This window comes from Podarcis liolepis (assembly GCF_965112155.1).
Source record: "Podarcis liolepis genome assembly, chromosome: 15".
Taxonomy (NCBI): domain Eukaryota; kingdom Metazoa; phylum Chordata; class Lepidosauria; order Squamata; family Lacertidae; genus Podarcis; species Podarcis liolepis.
Genome location: NC_139566.1, coordinates 42,897,138 through 42,910,843, shown reverse-complemented (window position 1 = coordinate 42,910,843; position 13,706 = coordinate 42,897,138). Strand labels below are relative to the sequence as shown.

Sequence of the window (13,706 nt, the reverse complement as noted above, 5' to 3'; positions counted from 1 at the left end):
ACAAATGTATAAATAAGGTAAAATTTATATGGCTCCACCCACTTTTGCATGTGGCCCTCAGAAGGCCGCTCAGAAGAGAATGTGGCTCCCAGGCTGAAAAAGGTTCCTTGCCCCTGGGCTTAATGGCATTGCTCTGTAGAGAGGCTCTTTGTGCCTTAGGGAAGCCCATGCCATGGTGTCCCGATTGCGGATTTCCCCCGGAAATCTGGCTGTTATAAAGTCAGAATGCTGGGATTTGGTCTGATGCTTCAGGGCTACTTTCTTGGGCTCTGAAAGCAAGTCGCTTTGAAGCTTTATGCCTGTTGTGGACTTTGCAAAGAAGCAGACACAGCAAGAGGGCCTTCCCGTTTCTTTTAATTGGTGTTAACGTACAAGGGATAACCATATACAAAGCACAACCAGGTGGCAGGACGAGGCGGCAGGACCAGCAAGGAAGAGGGTGGTCCTGACATACAAGAGCAAGGAGACAGACAGGATCATGCAGACATAAACGCAGGTAGCTGGACTCTGGGCTGATCTGCCCTTGTGACCTTTCCATAGGGAACGTTCTTGGAGTGCTGCCCCTCCAGCCGAATCTTTGAGAAGCCTGCCCTCAACAGAATGAACATGGTTGAATACAGAGTAACAGTCAGGCAGGAGAAGGAAGTGTGGGGTGGGGTCTCAGTGATGAAGGAGAGGGAGACAAAACCTTAATGCTTTTGGAACTAACAGGAAAAACTGCAGCAATGGTGGTAAATACCTGAACTAGAGGGATGGCTCCAGTAAAGCCCGGGATAAAACTGTCTCGGAGGAGGAGGGTTTTGTTTGTAACTGACGTCGCTCCCCACCCTGCCTTTGGCAGACAGCTTCCCTTGAGCTAGCTTTAAGATACAAAACGTTCATCAAAATTAAAGTTGGCTTGTCAGAAGATGCTAACAATCCGGCCCCAGGGCGAATTACAGGGAAGCTATCTTGTTTGGGAAGAGGTTGGGCCTCTTTTTCCATCAAACCATTGATTGTTTTGTACATTTATATTCTAATTTTCTTTGAATGGAATTCTGGGAGGTATTTATGGGGTTCTTAGGTGGACTCCCCGCCATCTAGATCTGCTTCATTCCAGCAGGCTGGTGTTGTCAGTGCCCTTTTGTAATGTTTGGATATCTAAGGCTTCAATCCTAAACACACTTAACAGGGAGTAATGTGGAGCAAGGCCACAGAACACAATGGAAATTACGTCTGGGTAATTATGTATAGGATTGTGTCATAGGAAATGCCACCTAGAACCCATGTGTGTCCTTTTGTTTCATTTGTTTTCTCAGACTGCAAACATTTTAGGAGCTTTCCAAAATTTAGCATGCTCTGGCAAACTTGGGGGTTGTGCAGAGGCAAGCTTTATTAAACTCCACACCCACCTTGGCTTTTCAGAGCATTAGGCTTTCCCCTGCCCATCTGGAGCCTTTTTTGGCTTAAAAGAAAGGAAAGTTTAGTCCCATGTGATGCCTTTAAACATTTTTAGCCAAGTTTAAACACTTCAGCACCAAATTACCCTGCAAAACTTTCCCCCAAACGCAAGGTCTGTTGATATGGAACATCTGAAAAGAGTAAATTAAGTCTATGTTAAAAAATAGACCCAAACTCAGCAAAATTCTTGTTCCGTACCAAGGCAGCTCCAATTGTGCAGTGTGAATACATGATGTAAACCATACAGCTCTGCATTATGCAAAGTTCCTTGGCTTATGGCAGGAGGATGGGGGAGATGTGGACAGAGCACTTGATCTCGTGGGAATTCTAAATGCCACCCAAACGCCAGGTTGCTGGTGCAAGCTCCTCTAAATATTTGCGGGGGGGGGGGGGTTCCTGATCTCTTGACCACTCCTTTCCTCAAATATCACCCCAGTATGTCCCCCTGTCTTTTAAAAGAGGAAACCACTTCAGAGTCCAAATTACTTGCAAAACATACTTCAAAGACAACAACAAACAGAAGTTATGTGATCCCAAGACAAAAAGTGCAAGTTTTACCTGTTCCTTGGCTGGCTGGGCCTTGCAGCTAAAAACATCTGGAAGGTCTCAGGCTGGGAAAGGCTGATCATCATCCTGGCTGAGTCCTAGGCACACCCAGGTGGCTCTAATATACGCAATGTACTGAAACTCTTCTCCCTGACCACTCATTCATTCACCCGGCTGAGAAGACTCTTGAGGGGCAAGTCTGCACACCTGAGGTTCCCACAGCAAGTTTAGCAGACCTGCCCTTTCCAGGGGCATTCCTGCCTCCCCACTCCATTGAGCTGTCAGAAAGTGCCACAGAGACACAGCCTCATAATAGACACTTACTGGCCCTTAAGGTATAAACTGGATCTGGGGCACTGATCTCAAGGAAAGACAATCACTGAGGCTACAGCATTAAATACAGATGGCTTCAGATTCCACAAATCAGTCTTTGCATTTCCAACTGGGATGGCGAATGCTGCTCTCCAGATTCATTCCAGAGGGAGCCACACTACTTTCTAATGAAGCTATTGCTATTGTTTGTTTAATGCCAGAGTAGCAAGTTCAGCTTTCAACATCAAGGACAACACACGAGGGGTATACATACATAAGTCATGGACCAGAATGATGGCATCCTGCTTAAAAAAATGAAAAAAGCCTCCAGCCATAATGTCACTTGCTCGCCACTCACTTAATTCAAAATTATTACAATCGCAAAGAAGGATGAAGAACCACCTCCATCCCCTTACACACACAAAACAACCGTCTTGAAAAGAAACGGGGAGAATGGCTGGAAGAGAGGAGACGCCTGGCCAAGGGGTGGGGGGTGTACACAGGAATGACTGTCCCTCTCACGGATCATTTGTTTCAAATATGGATTGGCGAGAGGCAATGAGAAGATTTCTTTTAGCATCCTTGGACAGTTTAAACTTGGTCCATAAAATGAGTCTGTTGTAAATTATGCCTGAAAACAAGGGGGAGGGGAAGCTAGGTCTTGAAATGTTAACAAAACCTGAAGGTTTATTTCCCTCCAGACATAGGTTTTGTACATAAAATAAATTACTTTCACTGCATATATATATATATATATATATATATATATATATATATATATATATATATATAAAACCCACTTCCTCCCCAACCCGTATCCAGGCATTTTACATTGGTTTTTTCCTTTACACTGCCTACTCACACACACACACATTAAAAAGGAGCCACTGAACGTCTCAAAGTTTGAATAATGTACATGTCATGTCTTGACTGTTCAGGGGAGAGGCCAAATCAATGAAACTCAAATCCAGATCATGTGGCCGCCTAGTCTGTTTTTGCGATGATGGTCAGATGATACACTGAGCTAGCAAAGAGCTATAATGCAATCCATGTGGATTCTGCATGTCAAACACCCACCCACTCATATTTTTTAATGTATATTTGCAAAGAGCTAGGCTGAGGAGAAAGGGAAGTCAATAGTGCTTGGCTTTTTTTAAAAAAAAAGTAGTAAAAACTCGCCAAGATTTTCTTGTTGACTTCATCTGAGACAAGAGGCTTATAATCTTGCAGTATGGCTCATCATCAACCGTTTAAGAAATGTCGGGAGTTGCAAGCTTCATTTGAAAAGAGCAGCAGTTTCCATGGATAAATAAATGGATTTTACCCCTTTTGGAGAATCACATTCATATGGATGGAGCACACCATTTTAAATTTGGTGTTGAAACCCATGTAGCAAAGTAGCTTTTTACATGTCCAGGTGAGTTGTTGAGCCTCATGGCTTGGAAAGAGGCCGTAATTCACAGTGCTGCCGAGTCTTGGTATTGAAAAAAAGAAACAATGAAAGAGATGTTGGTCTAGGGGGGAAAATGTTTTACGTATAAAGTGGAACACTGAACAAAGAAGCACACCTGTGCAAATATAAAAAATGCCAGAAGCTATAGGCAAGAAAGGGCAACCCCAACTCTTGGAGAACTAGTCCATTATCTCAGGCTAACCGTGTTCTGCAGCAGCTGGGAACTGAATCTGCAGGGTGAGGTGGCGTGATGGTGGCTAGGGAAATTTTGCAGACCCTTCCTTGTAGGTCTATGTTCCCTTGTGCAATTTACCCCCATTCTCAAACAGCTACTATAAGGTGGCAGAGCTCGCAAATGTACTTCACAGAACTTTGCAGCGAATCCAAACCATCAAAGCTGCAACTCCTGTACAGAGAGTAGTTAGGGAAATTTAAGATATTTCTATCCTCTCCTTTTAAAAATCGCATTTCCTTGGTTTGTACCTCTCAATTTGTTGCACTTGTTCTTTTTTAAATCTCCTGACATTGTTGGTGGGGAAAAGCCCTGTGTGTATGCATGTCTGCATTTGGGTAGATGCATCCTGGCTTAGCAACATTTGACTGTCATGCGCTATAAATAGGGAGGGTGTAGCTTCATAAAATAGTAATAGGCCTCCTTTCTAAAAATTATCAGTGCAAAACAAATAAAAACAATGAGGTTTTACAGTTGCATAACTATAGTTAAAAAGAAAAGCAAAATTTACATCCTCCGCTGAAAGCCATTGCAAAAGTTGGAAAGAAGGACGGACTCCCTTCTGAAGAGGGTCATGAGGCAGAAGAGAAGTGGGCGGAGTGGGGAAGAATTTGGACTTCGCTTTTTTTAGGCTGAGCAAAAATAGCACACTGTTTGTTTCCTAGATGCTTGAAACTAACTGTTGGTACTTTCCAAAAGTACAAAGTAGTGTAACTGCCCAACTTCTTTCACCCTGCCCCTCCCTCACACACCAAAGAGCAGAAAGCAGCAGATAAAATCCTTTCTCTGCATTAATACAATCCACCAGTTTCCAAAATCTGGTTTTTGTTTTCCCTCCTTTTTTAAGATGTTCACTTAAAAATAATCGTAGGAAATTGTACCCAAATAAAACAAACTGCTAATCGGATCCCATGCTTCTCGCACCAAAGATGCCTTGAATTAGCCATTGTCCACATGACTTTGCTTCCTAGCGGAATAGGAGTGTGTTCTAAGCATCCTTTGCTTGTCTTGAACTCTTCCCTGTGTCCAACCCGAGTCTCTCCAGATTCCAGAAGTGGAGCAACTTATTTCAAAGTGGTGGCAGGATGCAGCTCCCTTCACTTCAGATAGCAGAACAAGCCCACAGTCGCGGCTCCCCCGCCTGACTGCTCCAGTTCTGCCCGCACATGGCACTGGGATGCTCCCGCCCTCCGTTGCATCTTTGACTGATGGCTAAGAAGCTGAGGAGGCACATAATTGCAATCACCAAACCTGGGTAAGAAAGGGGGGGGGCAGGAAAAAGCTGCACCCAGAAGCTGCCAAAGTATTCATCTTCCCCTTCCTGATGCCCCTCTGCTTGAAAAGGCAGTTTTCTTGTTCCTCTTTGCACAGTGCTCTGCAAAAACCCAGTGCCCCCGTCACCAAGGCCTGTGTGTTTTGCATGGAGGGGGGAAAAACCAGTCTGTTATCGCCTCATAAAGTTATGACTGCCTCTCTGGCAACGAGTAGCACCATGTTTGCCCCACTACACCACACCACAGGCCTCGGTTGTTTCACCTCCGCTGCTGCTGCTGCCATGCACGGTTGCCTCCTGCTGCTGCCGCCCGGCTGCTCTACTTCTGCCCCAGGCCCCCCGGCTCCAGTCTGGAGGCTGTGCTCCGGCCCCAGCACCCTGTGGCAAGGCTCATGCTCCTCTGGCTGCGCTCCCTCTCCCTCTCCCGGTCACTCTCTGACTGACTCTGGGTTCGCTCCGGCCTGTAGCCACTGCTTCCGCTGGCTGCCGTGGCTGGCTGAGAGGAGATGGTGCGCAGCAAGTGGTTTCTCTTGCGCAGGAATTCCGTTTGGCCCGGGAGGCCAAAGCTGCCTTTCCGAAGAGCCATCCGGGTGGTGTTCTTGGCGGGGCGGGAGCGATGGGTGTATTCCAGCTGGGCCAGGTGGGCTGCGTATCCCTCGGTAATGAACTGCAAATTTAATTAAAATGAAAGCTTATTTTTGGAAGACATCTGCAGTCCAAAACTTCAGTCTGGTTTCATTGCCAAATGCAATTTCACAGCTGCCATTTCAGATGCTGCCAAGGCAACTGTTTACCAAGTGACAAATTTATCTCAGGTTGCCAGACCCAGAGAATAATCTGCCATACAGGATGTGGTTCTCACTGCTGAAGTGGGGTAAGTGGAATGTGTGAACCCCTCCATAAGCTGGTCATCTCTACCTTCCTGCCAAGTGTCAAGGAGAAGTCTCTCTGACACACTAGTTTAGAAATTGAGAAGCAGGCACCAAAATCTCCTCAGCAGCTGGCAAAACAATATAGGCAACCAACTTACTTGTATGTGCACCAGGATAAGTTATTCAGCAAAAAGCCATCTAAATGTCAACCCAAATAAGCAAATTTGCTAAACATATTAATGCTGTTTCTGCAATGGCCATTATTCATCCTTGATACACTTTGTGTATATATGTATTTTATTTAATATAATATATGTCTAAACTGTGTTTCATCAAATGGATTCCAAGGAAGTGTACAAGATCTGCGTACTCAGTTCTCCATCGCCTAAGCTCGGACCATGCTATTAAAAGACCCAAATCAAAAAATTTAAAAATCTCTTAAAGCACACTGGTAAATCTTGATAGTACAAATGTAACACTGATCCCCTGAAAATTTTGACTGAAATATGCTTCAGTTTTCAGAAAGACACATAGCCAGGCAAGGCATAGGCAGGCTTGCTGCTTCTCCCCTATCCAATGACTTCCCATCTTGTTCCAGGCCTACTGGGCTACTTGCCTGCTTTTCCTGCGCATCCCCTGACTGGGTCCGTTTTAGATGAGGCAGATACCTTATATGGAGTCAGCATTTGGTGCATTTAGCTCAGTACGGCTGACTGGCAGCGGCCCTCCAGGGTTTTAGGCAGGGGTCTTTCCCAACCTGACATGAAGATGCTGAAGACTGAAGAAGCTGGGATTTTCTGTATGCAGAGCAGATGCTCTACCTCTGAGCTACAGTCACTTCTGCAACTACCTCAGGAGATGCTTGGCTTTCTTTCCACCATTCCTCTCCTCCATGCCAACAAAGATGGCACCATAAAGGTAAGATCTGTGCTAGACTGCTGGTGCTCCAAAATGCCACCCTCCTCTATATCTTCTCTGGGTATCTCTTCGGAGCCACTTCTCGTGAGCCCCACTGACACAGAAGTTGCACCAGAGGCATAGCTGCGGGGGGGGGGGGGGAATGGGCACTTGGCGACCACACCACAGGGGCAGCACTGACCATGGGGCCTGCAGCATGCCTGAGCCACACATCTCCTCTGGGAGTGATGTGATGCACTGGCTCCCGGTGGAGTACAGGATCAGGTTTAAGGTGCTGGTTTTAACCTTTAAAGCCCTATACGGCCTAGGACCCTCGTACCTACGGGACCATCTCTCATACCGCCTCTCCTGGTATGTCCCACAGAGGACCTTACGGTCTTCAAACAATAACATCTTGGAGGTCCTGGGCCACAGGGAGGTTAGACTGGCCTCAACCAGAGCCAGGGCTTTTTCGGCTGTGGCCCCAATCTGGTGGAACGTTCTGTCACAAGAGACTAGGGCCCTGTGGGACTTGACATCTTTCTGCAGGGCCTGCAAGAGAGAGCTGTTCCACCAGGCCTTTGGCCAACGTACAGCCTGACCCTCTCCTTTGGTAATCCTCACAGAACTCTAGCCCAATGGTTGCCATTAATTTGATTCTGAATTGATTTTAAAATGAATTTATTTTAGAATGCTGTGTTACTTTTATTGTTGTTAGCCGCTGTGAGCCTGACTTCGGCTGGGGAGGGCGGGATATAAATAATAAAAAAATTAATTCTTCTTCTTCTTCTTCTTCTTCTTCTTCTTCTTCTTCTTCTTCTTCTTCTTTGGTGGCTCAGGCACCTGCACGCTCCATGCTGCCCAAAATGGCAGTGTGCGGCTTTGCATCTGCTCACCGCCTCCCCCTCTGCTGCCCTACAGCTGAGGGGGAGGCAGTGAGCAGACTCCTTGGAGGCTCCGTGCAGCACGCCCTGCCCGGGCTTACCCTGCCCTGCCTCCAGGCACAGGAGCCACCCCAGGCGCCTGAGCAGCCAGCTACACCGCTGAGTGGCACAGCTGCAGGGTTTGGCCAGGCTGCACCCCCAGCTTCATCACACAGGCACTCATCTATCCCTTGTGAAAGCATCTGAATTCTGAGGTTACCTGACAATGGTTCTGTAACTTCTTGGTTGGCCGCCCAACAATGTAGATCTGCATAGGCGGCAGGCTGATGGAGGTGTAGACCGAGACATCCTTGGTGGATCCATAGGCCGCATGGATCTTCATGTCGAGCTGCAGGGTGCAGGGCAAGAAAAGGCAAATCATTGGCAACTGGGAGGGAAATGTACCCTCTGGAATAGCACCAGACCCTTGGTTTTCACACAAAGATGTTGCAATGTAGCATCTTTTGCAGGATGCCTTGGGAAAAGGTTGTAATGTTAAGAGTAAGGATGCATTTTAGGAGAAGTGCTCGGGAAGGCCAACACCCTCCTTGAATGCTCAAAAGCAGGACTGGCGTTCACAAGGTTCACCCTGATCCTGCAAGCCCACCGGCACAATTTCCCCCAGTAACTTAAGCTGGGCCAGGAGGAAGGCAGCGGTGCCAGCAGCAGCTGCTGCTTCAGGGCCTTCCATCTGGGAAGGGCACAGCGAGGGGTCTTGGTCACAGCCTGCCCAGAAGTGGTGCCACTTTGGGCAGGGTTTGGGGGCATCATTCCAGGGCTTCACCTACCAAGATGAGCAGTCTGGCCAAGTATACATGTTGTAAATCACTCTGATTTTTTTAATGAATAGCGGCATATGAAAATAGATAAATAAAAGTAATGTGCTTATAATAAAAGCTGCATAAAAATGTGTATATTATAAAATCTCATGCAAAAAGATATAAAACTGCTTTGTGTACATTAGACAAAAGTGCATTAAAATGTGTACAGTGGTACCTCTGCACGCCTCTAGTTGTGTATCCTTCAGGATGTGAACGCAGCAAACCCAGAAGCATTTTTCTGGGTTTCGCTGTGCGCGCATGTGCAGAAGCGCTCTACCGCACCGCAGCACCTCCGGTTGCAAATTGCTCGGGATCTGACCGGAGCTCTGGAACTGTGCGCAACCAGAGGTACCACTGTATATTGAAAGAGAAATCTGCACTAAAATGATGAATTTTCATCAGGCTTCTTTTTTTAAAGTTGCAAACTGATGTGGCATTGTTGAGAACTGAAGAATGGAAAAATGAGAAACAGAGAGAAACTTGAACCTGACACCTTTTCCTATTTCTATTACCAAAGAGCCTCTGAAGACACTTGGAGTCTAACATTGCCTAACTGGGCAAAGGCCCCACAGCCTGCAGCCGCCACCTCTGCTTCTTCCTTGCCTGCCCAAAGGGAAGTTTCTTTGTCTACTGGCAGCGGAAGAGGGAGGTGGAGGAGAGTGCTCAGCGCTTTTGGAGGGATTTCGCACATGCTCACTTAGAACATACACCATCCACAGCACCTTTTTGGGAAAACGAATGGAAGCTCTTGCATCCCTAGTTAAAATGTCTCAGGTGGATGTAATGAAGAGGTTGGATGGCCATCAGTCATGGATGCTTCAGTTGAGATTCCTGCATTCTCGGGGGTGACCCTTGTAATCCCTTCCAACTCTATGATTCTATGAACTATGGTTAAAAATTGAACCTCAGTGAACCGAGTTTGTCAAAACTGTGTTTGTTAGATGTTTAAGAGGTTCTGATCAGCTGATTAGTTCTGAGGGAATTCTCCTCTGTATTAGTATATATTCCTGTTATGGACTAGAGCTTAGCTACTAAGAAAGACAGAACACCTCTCTATTTCTCCTAATATGATATACTGGGTTTTCCTGTTCCCCAAAGTATTATCAGTTTCTTTTCTCTCTGGACTCTGTTTGCTATATTTAAGTGACTTCGCTAACAACTGGCCAGTGCCTGGAACATCACCAAAAATCTTCCAGTATCTGTTGGATGCTTAGTTTGATTCAGGATGACACCTCCCCACACTACCCACAGATATTTCCATGCACTGTTTGGATAGACACAGCCTCTGGGCCTTTGAGAAGTTCTCCCTAAACCTGCTGAGAAAGAGAGAGAATGAACCCTGCTCTGCTTGCTTACTTCTGTGAGTAGGGACTTCAGGAAGTTGGCCTTGTGCCGCAGTGGGTCGTGAACCAGACCATCGCAGAACGAGACGATCCCATGGGGGAAGTTGTGCTGTGCTAACCAGGCAACCACCCGTTGCTTCTGCATGTCAGGCCGGCCCGTGACGTAGATAATGAGGTAGCCAAGGTCTTGCCAGTGCCTAAGAAGGGGAAGAGAGAAAACAATTAATAAGAACAGGAGGGAGGGAGGATGTATGCAGCACATTACAGGCTGGGGATCTGGCAAGGGGGAGTGGGAAGGGCTTTAACCATTTGCCCGCTGCTGTAGTCCTGAACCATCTTGGCACATTCACGAGCCTATTTGTATTATAAATGCTTCTGACGAGATATTTCAGAGGAAAACTCTCCAAGTGTTGCCAATAGGTGCTTTGTTTGTACTTTCCCCCAACTTATAACCAACACAAGAAGCTGCCTTATGTTGAGTTAGGCTGGGAAACTCCCAGACCTAAATCGAGATGTCCGTGTGCTGCGCTGGCTCGCCAGATGCAGCTTGTCACGCTGGCCACGTGACCCGGAAGTGTCTTCGGACAGCACTGGCCCCAGGCCTCTTAAGTGAGATGGGCGCACAACCCTAGAGTCGGACACGACTGGCCAGTACAGGCAGGGGTACCTTTACCTTTACCTTTAATGCCAGACTATTTATGTTACTGCTAACACAGTTTTGTGAATTGTCACTGTCTGGATTCCCACCCCCCTATTTTATGTAGATATCAACCCCTCAGGACAAATACTTCATGACTCTAATGGACTCTGGCTCACAAAAGCATATGCTATAATTAAGGTTTTTCCCTGAAACCCTGAGGGTCAGCAACTTCCTTTTTAAAAATGAAAGGGGATATTTTCATAATTTTGCACTCCAAAGTACAACAGCAGACACAAAGCATTTCCAAATCCTTCATACCGTACTACATCAACTGCTCCAGCTCTGACTTTGGGGTCACTGCCCATGATTGAAACACTGGCTGCAAAGGAACCGTCAATGCTGAAAACCACAAACTCAGTCCCCCTGGGCAGAACAGTGATGTAGCTGTCGGCATACGTGTGGTCGCCTCTAAAGGAAAAGGGAAAAGGGAGGTACTGAGTTAGTTAAGAGACTGATCAGGGAGCAAACATGTTTGGGTCAGTCCCTTGCCCTCAAACATTGTAGCTCCAAGTTCAAGTTACTTATAAAGGGATGCAGAAGCCAAACACCCTGCAGCACAGCTTACCTGACCACCATCTTGACAGGATATACGCCAATGCCCAGCCGCCTGTTTTCGGGGATAATGTAGGAAATCCTACCACTGCTGTTGGTGACCTCTGTGTCAAAGTAAGCCCATTCTCCTGATGGGGGTTGTGTCATGATATGAATATCCACCTACGGCACAAAGGAAATTGGGAGGAAGAAGTATGTGGAATCATGAACATGCGTAGCAAGTAACAATCTAGCAAATTATCTTGTTCTGATTTCAAGGTTTCAGGACATTCATTCTTTGTCTACTATCTTCTTGTCTACTATCTATGGTCTTCAGCATGTCTGCACACAGTATTAAAAGTGTCTTAGGTAGCAGGGCCACAAATAACTTCCAGTGCCTGAGATCTTACGAGAGTCACTGCCAATCATAACAGACTATAATAAAAATAATAATTTGTTTAATTTGTTTAATTTATTATATTTATATACCACCCTTCATCCTAAGATGTCAGGGGGGGAAATGTATACCGCCCTATACCTGTAGATCTCAGGGCAGTTATAATGAGGGGGGTGGATCAATTGTATACCGTGGTTTAAGCTATGTCTCTTCCATTTTTGAAATGAAGACTATGAACTCCTTGGGGGCATTTGACATTTATCTAACGCTTAGGTTACTTTGCAGAGCACCCTGAACACTGAGGGTGTTACTCTCTCCTTTAGCACTCTTATGACCCCTTCCAATATTAGCCTCAAGACTAATTTCAAACACCCTGAAGCAAGGCTGAGTGTGCGCGTTTGGTGGAAAAACAGGGCGCCAATTATAACAAATAAATAAATACATGCCACCATTCCTGCCAAGTACAATGCAGAGAAGGTGCTCATTTTATTCTACAATGAAGACAGGGCTTCTCAAACTGTGGTCTGTGGACCATTAGTGGTTCTCAGGTGGTTGGTGAAGAACACATACAATTTGAATTTATGGAATTTGAACTGTAATGCAAGAAAATACAATATAAGCAATAAAAGAAACAATGCTAATGTGATTAAAAATCAAACAGCATCTAGCACAGCACACTGGAATTGCTATAAGAGACAGAAAAACAATGAGGTGGTCTGCCAAGAACCTCAACGATTTTAAAGTTGTTGGGGGGGGGGGGAATTGTTTGGAACCTCTGACATTCCTAAACAATTTCTCCTAATAAAAAGAGAATATGAATATTGGATCCTGGCCTGGGAACTACAGAGAAGAAAAGGGATAACAGCAGCAATTCCTAATAACAATATTTGCTATGCCCACATCAGAGGCAAAAGCACCTTCTCTGTATCACTTGCAAAAGTGCCCTTACATGAAGTCACAAATCAAGTTTCTGAGCAGACAAAAGCAGACCCAGTTAATTGATAGAGTATTACATAGCAGCACTATATAGTAACTTGGTGCCTTGTGGATGTCTTAGATTACAATTCTCACCAGTCTCAGCCAGCATGACCTCATTTGACAATAGACCTCTGGGATTCAGGTCATCTAGCGTGTGTGTGTGTGTGTGTGTGTGTGATGATGAGGCTTCAGGTTCTGTTTATGTTGAATAGCACCAAGCACATTTCAGTTTCAGCTGATCCAGACATTAAATCTATCTGCAAGTTGGGCGTTTAAGATTTATACTCTGAACAAAAAGTTATTGTAGAAAGATAAATGGAACATTTATTTTCTTCTTTGTTTTAAAGGGATCTGATTAGATCTGTAACAAACAATACCTTTTCTCCTGTGAGTGTGACCATGTCCAAGGGGCCATACATAAACCTTCCAGTTAACATCTGGGGTCCGTCCTCATTGGCAATAGCATCATTTATTCGGTGATTGGCTGTGACGTTCTATGAAGAAAAGAAAAACAAGCTTGTTTTTTCCTGCTCTGGAGGTGAGGAGCCAAAACAATGGATTCAAGTTACATGAAAAGAGATTCTGACTAGACATCAGGAAGGACTTTCTGATGGCAAGAGCTGTTTGACAGTGGAAAGGACTCCCTTGGAAGGTGCTGGACTGTCCTTCATTGGAGGCTTTTAAGCAGAGGTTGGGATGCCATCTGCCATGAACACTTTATTGAGGTTCCTGACTTGCAGGGGTCTGGACTAGGCAGGGGTCTGGACCTCAGGGTCCCTGCCAGCTCTACAATACTATGATTCAAAGCCTGTCCTTTCTGCAAGTTAGGTCTATCACCTACCAGCCTGAGGGTGCTGTGTCTTTACCACAGCATCACAAACATTTATTTATTTACTTATGTAGACCCACCAATGTGCATGGTGCAGAGAACAAATAGTTAAGGAAGACACTGTTCTAGAAGGCAGGGCATAAACATTTAAAATAACAA

General features: G+C 45.6%; 1 protein-coding gene across 7 annotated transcripts in view; it reads right to left on the bottom strand.

Annotated features, from left to right (window-relative positions):
• Nucleotides 1-337: 337 nt before the first annotated feature.
• Nucleotides 338-13,706, bottom strand: part of PITPNM2 (phosphatidylinositol transfer protein membrane associated 2) — a 221,502-nt gene continuing 208,133 nt past the window's right edge. For all 7 annotated transcript variants that reach the window (XM_083476373.1, XM_083476378.1, XM_083476379.1 and 4 more), the window contains 6 exons: nucleotides 13,096-13,212; nucleotides 11,378-11,526; nucleotides 11,071-11,220; nucleotides 10,126-10,309; nucleotides 8,169-8,297; nucleotides 338-5,923 (listed from right to left, as the gene is read on the bottom strand). In XM_083476373.1, coding sequence (XP_083332499.1) covers nucleotides 5,576-5,923; nucleotides 8,169-8,297; nucleotides 10,126-10,309; nucleotides 11,071-11,220; nucleotides 11,378-11,526; nucleotides 13,096-13,212 — 1,077 coding nt within the window. In that variant the 3' untranslated portion in view covers nucleotides 338-5,575. The remainder of the gene's footprint in view (nucleotides 5,924-8,168; nucleotides 8,298-10,125; nucleotides 10,310-11,070; nucleotides 11,221-11,377; nucleotides 11,527-13,095; nucleotides 13,213-13,706) is intronic.